General features: G+C 36.8%; 1 protein-coding gene across 9 annotated transcripts in view; it reads right to left on the bottom strand.

Annotated features, from left to right (window-relative positions):
• Positions 1 to 15,429, bottom strand: part of CCDC178 (coiled-coil domain containing 178) — a 604,881-nt gene that overhangs the window by 548,106 nt on the left and 41,346 nt on the right. For all 9 annotated transcript variants that reach the window (XR_011379371.1, XR_011379370.1, XR_011379372.1 and 6 more), the window contains exon 3: positions 2,468 to 2,527. Coding sequence is in view for 6 of the 9 variants with exons in the window: in XM_051851309.2 (XP_051707269.2) it covers positions 2,468 to 2,527 (60 nt within the window). In the remaining 3 variants the exon portion in view is untranslated. The remainder of the gene's footprint in view (positions 1 to 2,467; positions 2,528 to 15,429) is intronic.

Here is a 15,429-nt window from a genome sequence, read left to right as displayed (position 1 = left end):
CAGAAAATACTCAGAAAATTTCAGGCAAGAGAGACCTAAAGTTTTAACCAGACCTTCATAGTGCCATTTACACAAAAGTCATTTGCAATTCCTGGAAGAACTGGATTGGATTTGATGTCTTGTTAAATATCAGAAAGCAATAAGCCATAGCTTAGCCTCAGGAATTCCTACTGTGAAATAAATGGACAGCATTTTCCATGAACTTGGAGAGGAAAAAGGTTTACTTTCAACATAATTTCATAATCTTATGTTCCATTTAAATGATTCTCAAGCTAGGCGGTATAAGATTCAATAGGCTTCAAAGGATCTATGGCATAAAAAAGGTAGACCTGTAATCCCTAACTAAACTATAAAATTCCCATTGAATTTAAATGGTCAAGGGATACAATTAAATAAACGTAAACCAGAAAGAAACCCACCCACTCTTGGCACGTTTTATCAAAACTCAAGGAAATGTAGAGAAATTTTCTATGTTGAATATACGATTGAAAAAGAAAAGGCAAAATGAGCACAAAAACCTCATCCTCATGAAGTTTGCCTGTTCCTCACTGGGATGTGTGGATACACATACGTACATATTTTTTAAAAATGATTAGGAAGAAAACAGCTGTCTCAATTCTACTCAGGCATGAGACATGTCCATTGTCCTGTTTCCTTATATCCTCTTAAACAAAATTTGGTGCTATCCAATATCTAGAATTTGTAGGTTCAATTTTCATCTATATGCATACCAAGGAAATCTGAAGCCCTCAATTTTTTTTTCTTAAGATTGTACCATATTGATAGAGTTCTATGTTTATTGCAAAAGCAAGGAAAGGCATTCTCTGAGAAATCACCTGTACCTTAAGCTTCATAGTTGTATTAGCTTTTTGTAACTGGTTATAAAAGCCTAAGCCTGGCTCCACTCAGGCTCCCTTTGGCCCCCTGTGTTGACAGTCATTGCTTGCCACTGCACATGTTCCCACCATTGCCAACTACCATAGATCCCTTGCAAGATTATCTGCCAGGGCTGGTGCTGGCACAGCAGATAAAAGCCCTGGCCTAAAGTGCCAGCATCTCATATGGGCACCAGTTCGAGTACTGGCTGCTCCACTTCCCACTTCCGATCCAGCTCTCTGCTATGGCCTGGGAAAGCAGTGGAAGATGGTCCAAGTCCTTGGGCCCCTGCACCCACGTGGGAGACCCGGAGGAAGCCGCTGGCTCTGAATCCGCCCAGCTCCGGTAGTTGTGGCCATTTGGGGAGTGACCAGAGGATGGAAGACCTTCCTCTTCCTCTCTCTCTCCCTCTCTCTATCTCTCTCGCTAATTTTGCCTTTCAAATAAAATAAACCTTTTTTTTTAAAAGAGCATCTGCCAGGCTGTTGCACTTTCAGCATCCCAAGCTATAAGCTAAATAATTCTCTTTCTTTTATAACATTAACCTGCTTCAGGTATTTCATTAGTGATGAAATTCTAACAGATACAATATTTAAAAAGAGAAAAATATTTCAATTAGAATATTAGAAATATAAGATATGATCAGTCTACAAAAGTAGAAGTGAAAAATACTCAGAAGTACATGAAAAGACTAACTTCATTAGTAGTGAATCAAATTCAAATTACATCCGCAATTATGTTATTACATAACGCGAACACAGTCAACAATTTAAAAGCCTAATGATACCAAGTGGTAAAAAAAAAATAGAGCAACTGGACCATTCCTAAACTGCTTGACATTGCAATTTGCCACTATTAGCTGTACTTTGGTATTATCTGATAATCAATGGCACATACATCATATCCCTCTAAGTTCTACTAACCAGCATGCATTAGAAAAATACATGGATATGAAGATACTTCTAAGAGCATTGTTTCAAAAAGCTATAATTTTGAAACAACTAAATGTCCTTCAACAAAAGAAAGGATGAAAATGGAACAGCAATATAACAGATGGTATTATTGTACAGAGGTATATAAATGGTAGAAATATACAAATAACAAAAGAAAGTGACAGCCTGGATAGTGATTGCAATGAAGAACAAAGCTAGCAACACAAATACTAATGTCACATAATTTTAATTAATAAATATGTCAAACCAAAGTACATACTTTAAGAATGCATACATGTGTGACACTGAAGTTGAAAAAGAGAAGCAAAGAAGTTAATATTACAGCACTTTAGCTATTATATGGCACTGTTTTGTTCAGGAGAGTACAGAGAAACCTGAAATAATGGACACTTCTGTCTATGGCCTAGATACAGATGTTCTCCTCTTAATCATCTATTAAAAATATACATGTAGGTATATCTAGACTTCCATATGAATGCTTTGATAGTAAATAAAAAAATGGAAATTATAACATTCTATCAATAGATGAGTTTTTAATGAAAAGGTAGATTATAAAGACAAAAAGGTTTGAATTTTTCTTATATTTATAATTTTGAATGTTATAGAAAAAAATAGAAAAATTATACCACCGTGGGTACCTGGATCTGTCTTCTCCTGTGCCTTTTCTCTGAGAGCCTTTATTTTGAGACATGTAAGACCTAAAAAAATTAAGATAAAAATAAATATTTTACTTTCAGAGGCAACTCCCCTGCCAAAGGTTGCAGTGATAAGTTTTTTTTCCCATTTTGTTTATTCATATAAGGTGATAAAATTTCATGTATTTTGTACGTACAGATTTAGGAGCATAGTGATAGTACCCACCCTACCATTCCTCCTGTGCATGCTCCACCCCTCCTTCCTACTTTGTTACTTTTTAAATTTTTTGCAATGATATGTTTTCAGTTTATTTTATAATCATAAGATTAACCCTCCACTAAGTAAATACCAACAAATAGTAGGAAGAAAAAAAAACACTGTTCCTCAACAGTAGACATAAGGGGGGGGGGGGCTGCAAACAATAACCAAATCTCAAAATGTCAAGTTTGCTCAAGTACATTATACTTTCTATACTATATTAAGTACCCCAGATCAGGGAAAACACATGATATTTGTCTGTTTGAGATTGGCTTATTTCACTAAGTATAGTAGTTTCCAGTGGCATCCCTTTTGTTGGGAAAGACAGGATTTTATTTTTCTTTACAGCTGAGTAGTATTCCATAGTGCATATATACCACATTTTTCTTTATTCAGTCAACACTTGTTGGACACCCAGATTGATCCCATTTCTCAGCTATTGTGAACTGAGCTGCAATAAACATGGGCATACAGATAACTCTTTCATATGATGATGTCATTTCATTTGGGTTGATTCCCAGGAGTGGGATGGCTGGGGCATATGGTAGATAGATCTATTGTCAGATTTCTGAGGAATCCCCATACTGTCTTCTACAATGCCTATACTAATTTACATTCCCACCAACAGTATATTAGAATAGCATTTTCCTCATACCCTTGCCAGCATGTATTTTTTTTATTATGTATGATAGACATTATAACTTGGGTGAGGTGAAACCTCATTGTGGTTTGTATTTGCATTCCCCTGATGGCTAGTGATCCTGGCCATTTGAATTTCCTCTTCTGAAAAATGCCTATTCAATGCCCATTTCTTTTATTTTAAGATTTATTATTTTATTTATTTGAAAATCAGAATTAGAGAGAGAGAGGAGAGAGAGAGAGAGGGAGAGAGCAAGCTCCCATTCCCAAATGGCTAAAATGGCCAGGGCTGGATGAAGCCAAAGCCAGGAGCCAGGAACCAGGAGCTTCTTTCAGGTCTCTCACATGGGTGCAGGGGCCCAAGGACTCGGTCCATCTCCAGCAGCTTTCCAAGGCACAGCAGCAGGAGCTGGATTAGAAGTGGAGCAGCTGTGACTCAAACTGGAATGCATACAGATGCTGGCACTGCAGATGGTGGATTAATCCATGTGCCACAGTGCCAGCCCCCTTTGCCCATTTCTTAAATGTAATGCTTATTTTATTGTTGTTGAGTCTCTTTAGTGCTTTATAAATTCTGGATATTAATGCTTTATCTGTTGCATAGTTTCCAAATATTTTCTCTCATTCTGTCTCTTGCCACTTAACTTTGTTGAGTGTTGTCTTTGCAGTGCAGAGGCATCTTAGCTTGATGTAATCCCCTTTACATATCTTTGCTTTTATTGCCAGTGCTTCTGGGGTCTGTTATAAGACATCTTTGCCTAGACCAATGTATTTCAGAGTTTTCCCAACATTTTCCTCTGATAATTTGAAGGTATTAGGTTGTAGATTCAAATCCCTGATCCATTATGAATTGATTTTTGGCTCCTGGCTTCAGATCTGCCCAGCTCTAGCTGTTGTAGCCATCTGGGTAGTGAACCAGCAGATGGAGGACCATTCTCTCTCTCCGACATCTCTGTAACTCTGCCTTTCAAATAAACAAGTAAATATGTTTAAAAAAGTAAACTCTGTAAGAAAACATTGAATAATATTTAGCATATTTCATACTAACTGATAGAATCAAAAAGGGAGAGAATGATCAAACATGGGAAGCAGGATACACAGAAGACTCATTGAATGGCAGATGTCCTAAATAGCACTCTGGCCTCAGAATCAGCCCTTAAGGCATTCAGATATGGCTGAAGAGCCCATGAGAGTATTTTAGGCATGGAAAGCCAAGACACTCTGGCAAAAAAGAAAGAAGACCCTAATGAAAGATCTCTGCAAGTGAGATCCCAGTGGAAAGAACGGGGCCATCAAAGAAGGAGGTACCTTTCTCTGAAGGGAGGAGGGAACTTTCACTTTGACTAAGACCCTGTCTGAATAAGATCAAAGTCAGCGAACTCAAAAGGCTTCCATAGCCTAGGCAACTCATGACTAGAGCCTAGGGAGATTACTGACGCCATAAACAAGAGTGTCAAATTGTTAAGTCAACAACAGGAGTCACTGTGTACTTACTCCTCATGTGGGATCTGTCCTTAATGTGTTGTTCAATGTGAATTAATGCTATAACTAGTACTGAAACAGTATTTTACACTCTGTGTTTCTGTGTGGGTGCAAACTGAGGAAATCTTTACTTAATATATACTAAATCAATCTTCTGTATATAAAGGTAATTGACAATGAATCTTGATGGGAACGGAATGGGAGAGGGAGCAGGAGATGGGAGGGGTGCAAGTGGGAGGGAAGTTATGGGGGGGAAGCCATTGTAATCCATAAACTGTACTTTGGAAATTTATATTTACTAAATAAAAGTAAAAAAAATAATATTTAGCATATTGACATTTAGGATTCTTAATTTTTTTTTCAGAATGGTACAAAATGTTACAGGAACATAAAATATTTAAATAAACAAGAACAGAAATTATGTGCCACTTTAGAAAGAGAAACTATTGTAAAAATCTTATTTTACAACCTAATAACCAATATAAAAATACTGGCACTATTTTATTTGAAATTCAATAATTATTTCTAAACTTTAAAAGTGGGCAAAGATGTTAAAGAAAATTTGAAAATTATGGCAAATGTGTGCACATTTTTATAAGGGAGATGTAGTCTAGCTTTGTAAATACATGAATTTAACTTTACCTAATAATGTAAGGAAAATTTAAAAGTGTGTGAAAAGAGGGAACCAGTGCCATGGCTCACTTGGTGAATCCTCCACCTGCAGCGCCAGCATCCCACATGGGCACTGGGTTCTAATCTCAGCTGCCCCTCTTCCAGTCCAGCTCTCTGCTGTGGCCCGGGAAGGCAGTGAAGGGTGGCCCAAGTCTTTGGGCCCCTCCACCCAAATGGGAGACCAAAAGGAAGCACCTGGCTCCTGGCTTCGGATTGGCGTAGCTCCGGCTGTAGCGGCCATTTGGGGGGTGAACCAACAGAAGGAATACCTTTCTCTCTGTCTCTCTATCTAACTCTGTCAAATAAAAAAAAAGTGTGTGAATAGATAGATAGATAGATATAGATCAATATAGAAAGAAGAAATTGCTTCTCTATGAAAAAATCAGACACATAATAAATTAAATCACAAGCATGCCAGAAAAAAAATTGTATAACAACTTTAGACATCTAAAATAAATATTTAAGAAATCAATTTAGATTCAAACTGCAAAGTCAAAGCCTATACAACTGCGATATATTCTAATATAGATCAATAATTGAAATGTAGGAATGGAGTATCCTGAATTTCAGGGGTCAGCACTTGGCACAGTGGTTAAGTCACAGCTTGGGACGTCCCTATCCTATAACAGAGTGCCTCATTCAAATCCCAGCTCGGCTTCTTATCCAGCTTCTTGTCAATGTGCATCCTGGTAGGTAGCAGATGATGGCTAAAGTATTTGTGTTCCTCCCATCCATATAGGACACTTAGATTGAGTTCTGGGCTCCTGGCTTTAGCCCATTTGGGGAATTATCCAGCAGAGGGGAGATTTCTCCTGCTGTTTCTTTACCTTCCAAAAAAATGAAAATAACATAACATATAAAAAACTATATCCTGAAGAGTTCATCATTCATAATACTTTTCCTAAATCACCATATCAGTTCTGCTCTGACAATGCAAATTTCATGAAGTCAGGAAACTTAGACAATAGCCACTGTATTGCTGGCACCTAATAAAGGATCACAGATATAGTAGGTATTAATGCATGTTTATTGAAGGAATGACAGAATAAATGAAGAAATTAGAGAATATTTTTTTAACATTTACTTGTTTATTTACTTGAGAAAGAGAGAGAGAGAAAAATGGCACTCACCCATTTGCTGGTTCATTCCCCAAACTCTCACAATAGCGAGGGCTGGGTCAGACTGAAGCCAAGAGCTCATAACTCAATCCATCCCTCCCATGTAGGTGACAGGAAACAAACATTGGAGTCATGACCTGCAGCCTCCCCAGGTGTGCATTAGTAGGAAGCTGCAACCAGGAACAGAGCCAGCACACCAACCCAGGCACTCTGAGATGTGATACGGGTATCTACCCAGCGTCTTAACCACTAGACCAAATGCCTGCCCCAAGAGAATACTTCTGCATGAAATAATGAGCAGACTAAGGATACTAAACTTCTCAATACACAGAACTGCATATATAGGAAACTCTTACAAACATTGATTGAAGTAAGTTGATGCTCTAAAGTGTTTCTGTTTTAGTGATTATTGCTATTATTATGCAGTATTCAGTACACCAAAAAAATCTCAGTAGCATGTACTCATCAACCACTCTGTCAGTAACAAATATATGTAGATAAATTCCTAATGGGTTACAGAATTACAAAATTTTCAGAATACATTATAAAAGTTAACATGAAATATAACATTTAAACATACATTGCTTAAATTTAATGATTAAACAATACATGAAAACTGATAGTTTTACCATATTTGAGTCAAGACAGAAATCCATAAGGCATATGTGCACAGTTACTTTCTCTATATATGACACCAAAATAATATATGTATATTTCAGGTATTATTTAACTTAAAAGTTAAAGACTGCCAATATTTATCCAAAGGTTCAAATGAGAGAAAATAAAAAAAAATTAAGCACATGGAAATTATTTACACTATTTGACAGTAAAATGTAAACTACAGCAACTTTAGAACGAAGTGACTTCATATTTGATAAATTTGCTATTTAACAATGATTAAATAAAATATGGTGTGTTGCAGAAATACTGAAAGAGACACAGTTGACAGTGGTACGTTTGTGGAAAACAAAATAGAGTGAACATAGAAAGCCACAGAAATGTTCCAAGCTTGAGCCACAGGAATTTCAAATAAGAATATTTATCTTGGGACAAAAATCAGTATAAGACAAAAGTTAAACACAGATGTCACAGAAAAAGATGAAATAAGAACCTATAAAAATCCACTTCTCCATTAATGCAAATGAAAAACAAAGACAAAGCTGTCAAAATCAACACTTTCAAAACTCTAGAAATATACCACAGACTTCTAACAACCCTGGAAAGTCTTAAGCAAACACAATATTTGTGGTATTTTAACTTTCACTAGTCTTAACCACTACTCTTTAGGTCAGCAGAGCCTTGACAAACAAAAGACCACATTTTAACACCACAGGAAGCAAAAAAAGAGGTATTTCTAAGCCTTATTCCCAAAAATTGTCATATTTATACATAAATGGTAATTTCCTGGAAGACCCTACTTACAAAGTTGTGTGCATGATCAAGAAAGACTTAAGAAAACCCTGATTTTTCACCTCTGGTTGACCTTAATACTCTGCATGAACTGGAAGTAAAAGTAAAAGCAAAGTTGTCATTTTTCTGGATGAGTGTGGAAGGTTTATCTCAACATGCATACAGAGACCCTGGGCAAAGACTTGGAGGTTTATTGAATCCAGGCATTTAAATAAATATCTATTCATTCATTAACTGACAATTGGGGCAACTCAGTGGAGACTTTAGTAGCCAAAGATAATAGACAAATACACATTAAGGGGAACAATTCAGAAATGTCACTAAATCAACAACTCTAAGAATCAGCAAGGAAAACAAAAGAGAGAAGAATGTGACATCCACAATTTTCACATGATATTGTTTTTTAATATACAGTTTTCAACATAAACTGAAAAAAGCAAAAACCAACAAAGTACAGTTTATAGAGATCAGTAAAACAAACAAAAATCAACACTCAGTTTGGAAATTCCAGTTACACTGTGATATATAAAAGCCTTGGAAGTGATCACTCTGTCCTCATAAAAAGATAAAAAGTTGAAGGGAAAATCAGCAATTATTCTTAGATCCATCAGGGAATCAATGTTACAATGCTAACTGTCACTCCCCCAAAACCAGAGTCCGGCAAATATAGAGAATCACAGCTTACTGGAAGCAGAAATTGCTGGAGCCAAGAACAAGTAGGAAAACTGTAATCCTTCACCCCTGGTTGACCCTGAAACTACATGAGAAGGAAGTAAAAACTAAAGCAAAGGTATCTATTCCCTGTGACCTGCTGGAGGCTGAGTGTGGATTAGCTTGAGAATTAAAGACTTCTGGGTTTATGTTCTTAGTGTGTTCTGCACAATTATTTTATCTCCAGGAACACCACCAGGGTCTAACAGTGAAGACGTGGGAAACAGTCTTTCCTGGTTCTTGAAGGAGAAGGAAAATGTAACTATTTTGAATTATGCCCAGGGTGAAAAATAACCATTTTGAAATATACCCAGGGGTTCTGTTTTTCACCATCTCTCAAAGCAAGCTACTTTATCAGAGCCTAGCCCTACAGGAAGGCAAACCAGCAACTCCAGCTCCTGAAGTCTCTTCATACCAAAGGCAGAAAGAAAGCTGAGATGTAGGACATGACATCCTAATTTGTCAAAATCCATAGCCCTATAAAATACAATGTGAGCCATAAGGCAAAGTATGGAGTTTAGCACATAAAATGTATCAATATTAATTTATCAACTGTAAAAAATCATAACAAGACAAGATATCAACAATACTGGGAACTGTGAATGGAAGGGGGGGAGCACATTGGGTATATATTTAATGGAATAAAAGAATAGCTACATAAATCAAAAGGCATCCTGTGTTTGTTGATTGGAAGATATAGTTTAATATGCACAAACTTCTCCACACTGACCTATAAATTCAATGCAATTTCTAGAAAAATTCAAATAGCTTTTATTTCAGAATTGTCAAATTAATTCCAAAATTCACATGGACAGCAATATACATTAGCCAAGACTGAAAATATAGAATAAAGATAGAGAAATCACACTTCTCGCTTTCAAAAATTACTACAAACTATAATAATCAAAACAGCGTGGTACTAGAATAAGAAGGAGCATATAGATCAATGAAAAAATTGAGGGGTCAGTGTTGTGGTATAGTGGGTAAAGCCACTGCCGGTGATGCCAGTGTCCCATGTGGGTATTGGTTCACATCCTGGCTGCACCACTTCTGATCCAGCTCCCTGATAATGTGCCTGGGAAAGCAACAGAACATTGTCCAAGTGTTTGGGCCCTTGAACCCATCTGGGAGACCTGGAAGAAGCTCTGGGTTCCTGGCTTAGGACTGGCACAGCTCTGGCTGTTGTAGCTATTTGGGGAATGAACCAATGGTTGGAATCATTCTGTCTCTCCCTCTCTCTTTGTGACTTTGACTTTCAAATAAATAAATAAATCTTTAAAAAGAAAAAAATTGAGACTTCAGAAACAGGCTCCGATACATGATTAGTTGATTTTTGACAAGGGTATAAAGAACATTCAATGATAAAGAATAGTATTTTTCAACAGATGATGCTAGGACAAATGACTTTCCATATAAAGGAATGAATTTGGAATCCAATCTCAAACCACATGAAAACTAAATCAAAATGGATCACAGCCCAAAATGTTGGAGCTAAAACCCATAAAATATTAGATCAAAGTATAAGTGTAAATCTTTGCAAACTTGTACAAAATAGCCAGAGATGTACACAGTGATACCTGCTCCTAGTGCGCAGCACAGAACTCCCCAATTCCTTGCAATTTACTGAGCGATAGAGATGTTAGGAGAACTTTTGTTCTATCATTTAATCTTTGGTCCTTGTTTCCTGAAAGAATTTTCAACTTCCTTACAATTTTCTGATAAAAAGCATCTTGCATTCTAATGAGGTGACCCTTGGTGTACTTTTGGATGGGTTCAGTATGGTTGCCATGGGATTAAATCATGTGGTGAGAGGGCTGAAAGTTTCAGTTCCACTTACCCTACCTCTGGAAAGGGGAGAGAGAGACTGAAGGTGAAATTGATCACAATTGGCCAATAACGCAATCATCATGTTTACATGATTAAGCCTTTGTAAAAATCCAAAAGAAGACATCTGGAAGGCTTCCAGACAGTGGAACATTTTGAGGTTCCCGGAAGGTGGAAAATCCACAGGGGGCATAGAACTTCCCTTCTTCCCATCTGAATCTCTTCCATCTGTCTGTTCACCTCTATAACTTGTTAACAGTCGGGAAATTTAAATAAGTAAGCTACAGATCTGTGTACTTTCATGCTTTATCAGAATGACTGGGGTAAGCCCTCGCTAATCTCCACTTCTGAACCGCCTTCCTGCTAATGCACCTAGGAAGCAGTGGATGAAGACCAAAGTACTTGGGTTCTGCCATCTGCATGGGAAACATGCATAGAATTTTGGCTCCTGGCTTCAAGCTGGGCCTAGCCCCTGGCTAATTGTAGGCATTTGTGCAGTGAACCAGCAGATGGAAAACATCTATGTGTCTCTCCCTCTCTGTCATTCCATCTTTCAAATAAATAAATATTTAAAAGATAAAAAAGCCAAGGCTACAACCCATACTTGTGACTGGCTTGTCAACGAGGGGCATTCTCTTAGGACTGAGCCCTCAACCTGTTGGTTCTGACAATAATATCCCTAGGTAGGCAACATTGTAATTGAGACACAGGATATTCAGCTGGTGTCCCAGGAGAACCCGCTGCAGAATTGCTTGGTGTGGGGGAGAACCATTCTGAACACCTAGGGTCACAGAAATGTTCTGTGTTAGAGTACAACTGAGGTTTTTTTTCCTCTGTATCACTGCATCTTGGAGTAGGTAATAGTTTTTCACATATATCAAAGAAACAAATAATTATTAAAATCAGAAATAAAAATATTTGGTGCTAAAAGGGCACTATAAATAAGTGAAAACATAGTTCCCAGAATTTTAGAACTATATATATGAAAAATTCTAGCTTCCAGAATATATGAAGAACTAATAAAAAGAGAGAAATACAATTTCAAAATGAGAAAATAGAAATTCTTCCAAAGAAGATACACAAATGGCTGAGACAATTTAAAAACACTATCATAATTAGTCATTAGAGGAATACAATTTTTTTAATTTCTATTTTATTTTTAATTTTATTTAAAATATACAAGTTTTGTGTATTTCATATATACAAATTTAGGAACATAGTGATATTGCCCTCTCTTCTCCCTTCTGCCCACACTCAAACCCTTTGTCCCCTCCCTCTCACATTCCCACTCTTAATTTTTACAAGGTTCTTTCTTGTTTATTTAATGATCATATAGTTAATCCTACACTAAGTAAAAGAGTTAAACAAATAGTATTAAAATTACAATGAGATGGCACTGTATACACACCTGGATGTCTACAATAATAAAGCTTAGAAAAATAAGTATTGGCAAGGATGAGGAGAAACTAGAGTTCTCATATATTACTATCTGAATGGAAGTTAGTGCAGCTGCTGTGGAAAATAAATTGACAATTATTCAGAAAGTTAAACATTGGGTAACAAAATGACCCATTAATTCCATTTCTGTCTTAAACCAACAAAAAGGAAACATATATCCACATAAAAACTTATACTAGAATATTCATAGCGACATCACTCATAATAGCTTCAAAATGGAAACTATTAACTTACTGATGAATGTATAAATAGTATGTGGAATATTCATAAAGCAGATTATTACTTAGCCACAAAAAAACAAGAAAATTGATACATTTTACAACATGGGAGGGCCCTGATGAGATTATCCTAGTTTAAAAGAGACAGATAAATAAATCCAACTATATGAATTTATCGGTAATGTTCAAAATGAGCATATCTACGGTATAAAAAGTAAATCTGTGGCTGACAGCGCTGGAGCAAAGGAAGAATAGGGAGTGACTGTAATGCCATATGATTTGGGGGAGAAGCGAGGCAAGTATGAAAGTATTACAAAATTACATAATGGTTAATGGTTGCACAATTTTGTAATTACACTAAAAATGCTGAATTGTAAATTTTAAAAAGGTTAGTTTTATGGTATGTGAATTATAGATAAATCTTTAAAGGTTAAACACAAAATCACTTAACAATACATCATACAGGCCAAAATAGAACTGTTGTGGATTGGAAAGGATTTGGTCCCAAAACTCTTGCATATGATAAAACCTCATAGTCTTATGCTGACAACTGATGGATTAGAGTGAAACCTTGCTACCATCATAATGCCGAAGGGTGGGTTTTTTGGAAGAGATTGGATTGGATTAGGTTGTTAGGGTGGAGTGCCCCTGATCAAATTATTGAGGCTATATGTGAAACCAACACATGAATGTGAAGTAAGAGCATGCTTCCTTCTTCCCTCTGCTTCATGGCTTGCCACGTGTTGTTCTGACACACTTGTCCCACTATAATACCAGAGGCCAGACTAATGAGGCTTGAACCTGCAGGGTGTAATCCAAAACAAGCCTTATTCCTTCCTAAATTGTTCCTCTCTGATACTTTGGTTAAACTAATGAAAAGCTCACTATTACAAGAAAAATGGTTACAATTTTGTTTATTCTCTAATTTTGATTACTTTTCTCCTACTAGTTCTGAGTTTGGTTTGCTATTGTTTTTCTAGCTCCTTGAGATGCATTATTTGGTACCTTTCCAAATTACTGATGTAGGCACCAACTGCTATAAACTTTCTGCTTAACACCACTTTTGCTGTATCCCATAAGTCTTGATATATTGTCATCTTCATTTCTTTCCAGGAATTTTTTGATTTCTCTTTTGATTTCTTCCATGACCCACTGTTCATTAAGGAGCATGTTCTTCAGTCTCCATGTGTTTCCTTATGTTCTAGATTCCTCAATTGTTGATTTCTAGCTTCATTCCATTTTGGTCAGAGAAGATGAAGGGTATGATTCTGATTTTTTAAATTTTCTTATGCTTTATAGCCTAGCATGTGGTCAATCTTAGAGAAAGTTCCATGTACTGATGAGAAGAATGTATTCTGCAACTGTAGGATGAAAACTCTGTAGAAATACATTAGGTCTATTTGGTCTATAGTGGCAATTAGCTCTTGTTTCCTTGATGGTTTTGTCTAGTTGATCTGTTCATTGCTGGAAGTGGGGTATTGAACATCCCCATTACTATTGTATTGGAGTCTAGCTCTTGTTTAGATCCATTAACATTTCTTTTAAATAGCCAGGGTACCCTGTAATTAGGTGCACATATGTTTATAATAGTCACATCTTCCTGTTGAATTGATCCCTTAATCATTACATAGTGCCCTTCTTTGTCTCTTTTAACAGTTTTTGTATGGAAGTCTATTTTGTCTGACATTAGGATGGCTACACCAAACCTTTTTTGGTTTCTGTTAGCATGGAATGTCTTTTTCCATTCTTTCACATTCAGTCTGCAGGTATCTATGCTGGTGAGACGTGTTTCTTGTAGGTAGAAAATAGATGGGTTTGGGTTTGATTTTTAATCCATTCTGCAAGTCCATATCTTTTAACTGGAGAGTTACTATTCAAGGTTACTGTTGGTAAGTATGACTTGGCCCTACAATTTTTTTCCATAAATATTCCTATGGTTTACTTTTATTTCCTTTGGACTTTTTTTTTTTGACAGGCAGAGTGGAGAGTGAGAGAGAGAGACAGAGAGAAAGGTCTTCCTTTGCCGTTGGTTCACCCTCCAATGGCTGCCGTGGCCAGCGCACTGCGGCCGGCGCACCACGCTGATCCGATGGCAGGAGCCAGGTACTTATCCTGGTCTCCCATGGAGTGCAGGGCCCAAGCACTTGGGCCATCCTCCACTGCACTCCCTGGCCACAGCAGAGAGCTGGCCTGGAAGAGGGGCAACCGGGACAGAATCCGGAGCCCCGACCGGGACTAGAATCCGGTGTGCCGGCACTGCAAAGCGGAGGATTAGCCTAGTGAGCCACGGCTCTGGCCTTTCCTTTGGACTTTTACTGGGAGATTTTCTGCATTCACATTCTTTCATAGTGATGAGGATGTTTCTATGTTTCTCTGTTTGCACATTCTCAAGCATCTTTTGTAAAGTTGAATGGGTGGTGACAAATTTTTTCAATTTCTGTTTGTTATGGAAGGTCTTCATTTTACCTTTATTCATAAATGAGAGCTTTACAGTATACAGTATTCTGGGTTGACCGTTTTTTTCTTTTAAGACTTGGAATATACCTTGCCATTCTCTCCTACTCTGTAGGGGTTTTGATGGGAAGTCAGCTGTGAGTCTAATTGAAGATTCTCTGAGAATAATCTGGCATTTCTCTCATGCACATTTTAGAATCTTTTCTTTATGTTTTACTGTAGACAGTTTGACTATAATGTGTCATGATTAAGATCTTTTCTGGTCATGTCTTTTAGGAGTTCTATAAGCTTCCCATTCTTGGTCGTCCCTTTCTATCTCCAAATTAGGGAAGTTTTCTGTAATTATTTCACTAAAAAGCCTTCTAACCCATTCTCTTTGCATGTCTTCAGGAACTCCATATGTTGGGTCTTTTTATAGCATCCCATAGATCTCAAACACTGCTTTTTAGTTTTCTAATTTCTTCTTTTTGTTTTTTTGGTCTGTAAAACTTCCAGCAATTTGTCTTCTAACTCAGGTATTCTTTCTTCTGCTTCACTGAGTCTATTATTAATGCTTTCCACCACATTTTTTATTTGTTCTATTGAATGCTTCATTTCTAAGATTTCATGTTAATTTATATTTTTTTTCCTGATCAAGACTCGTTTATTCAACAAATCCAGTAGTATTCAAACATGACCAGTTGTTTACAAGAAGGAGCACAAAAGATTTACATATCAGAA

Source organism: Oryctolagus cuniculus, chromosome 10 (assembly GCF_964237555.1).
Source record: "Oryctolagus cuniculus chromosome 10, mOryCun1.1, whole genome shotgun sequence".
NCBI lineage: Eukaryota > Metazoa > Chordata > Mammalia > Lagomorpha > Leporidae > Oryctolagus > Oryctolagus cuniculus.
Note: the sequence above shows the minus strand (reverse complement) of the source record. Positions and strands in the feature narration are given on the sequence as shown.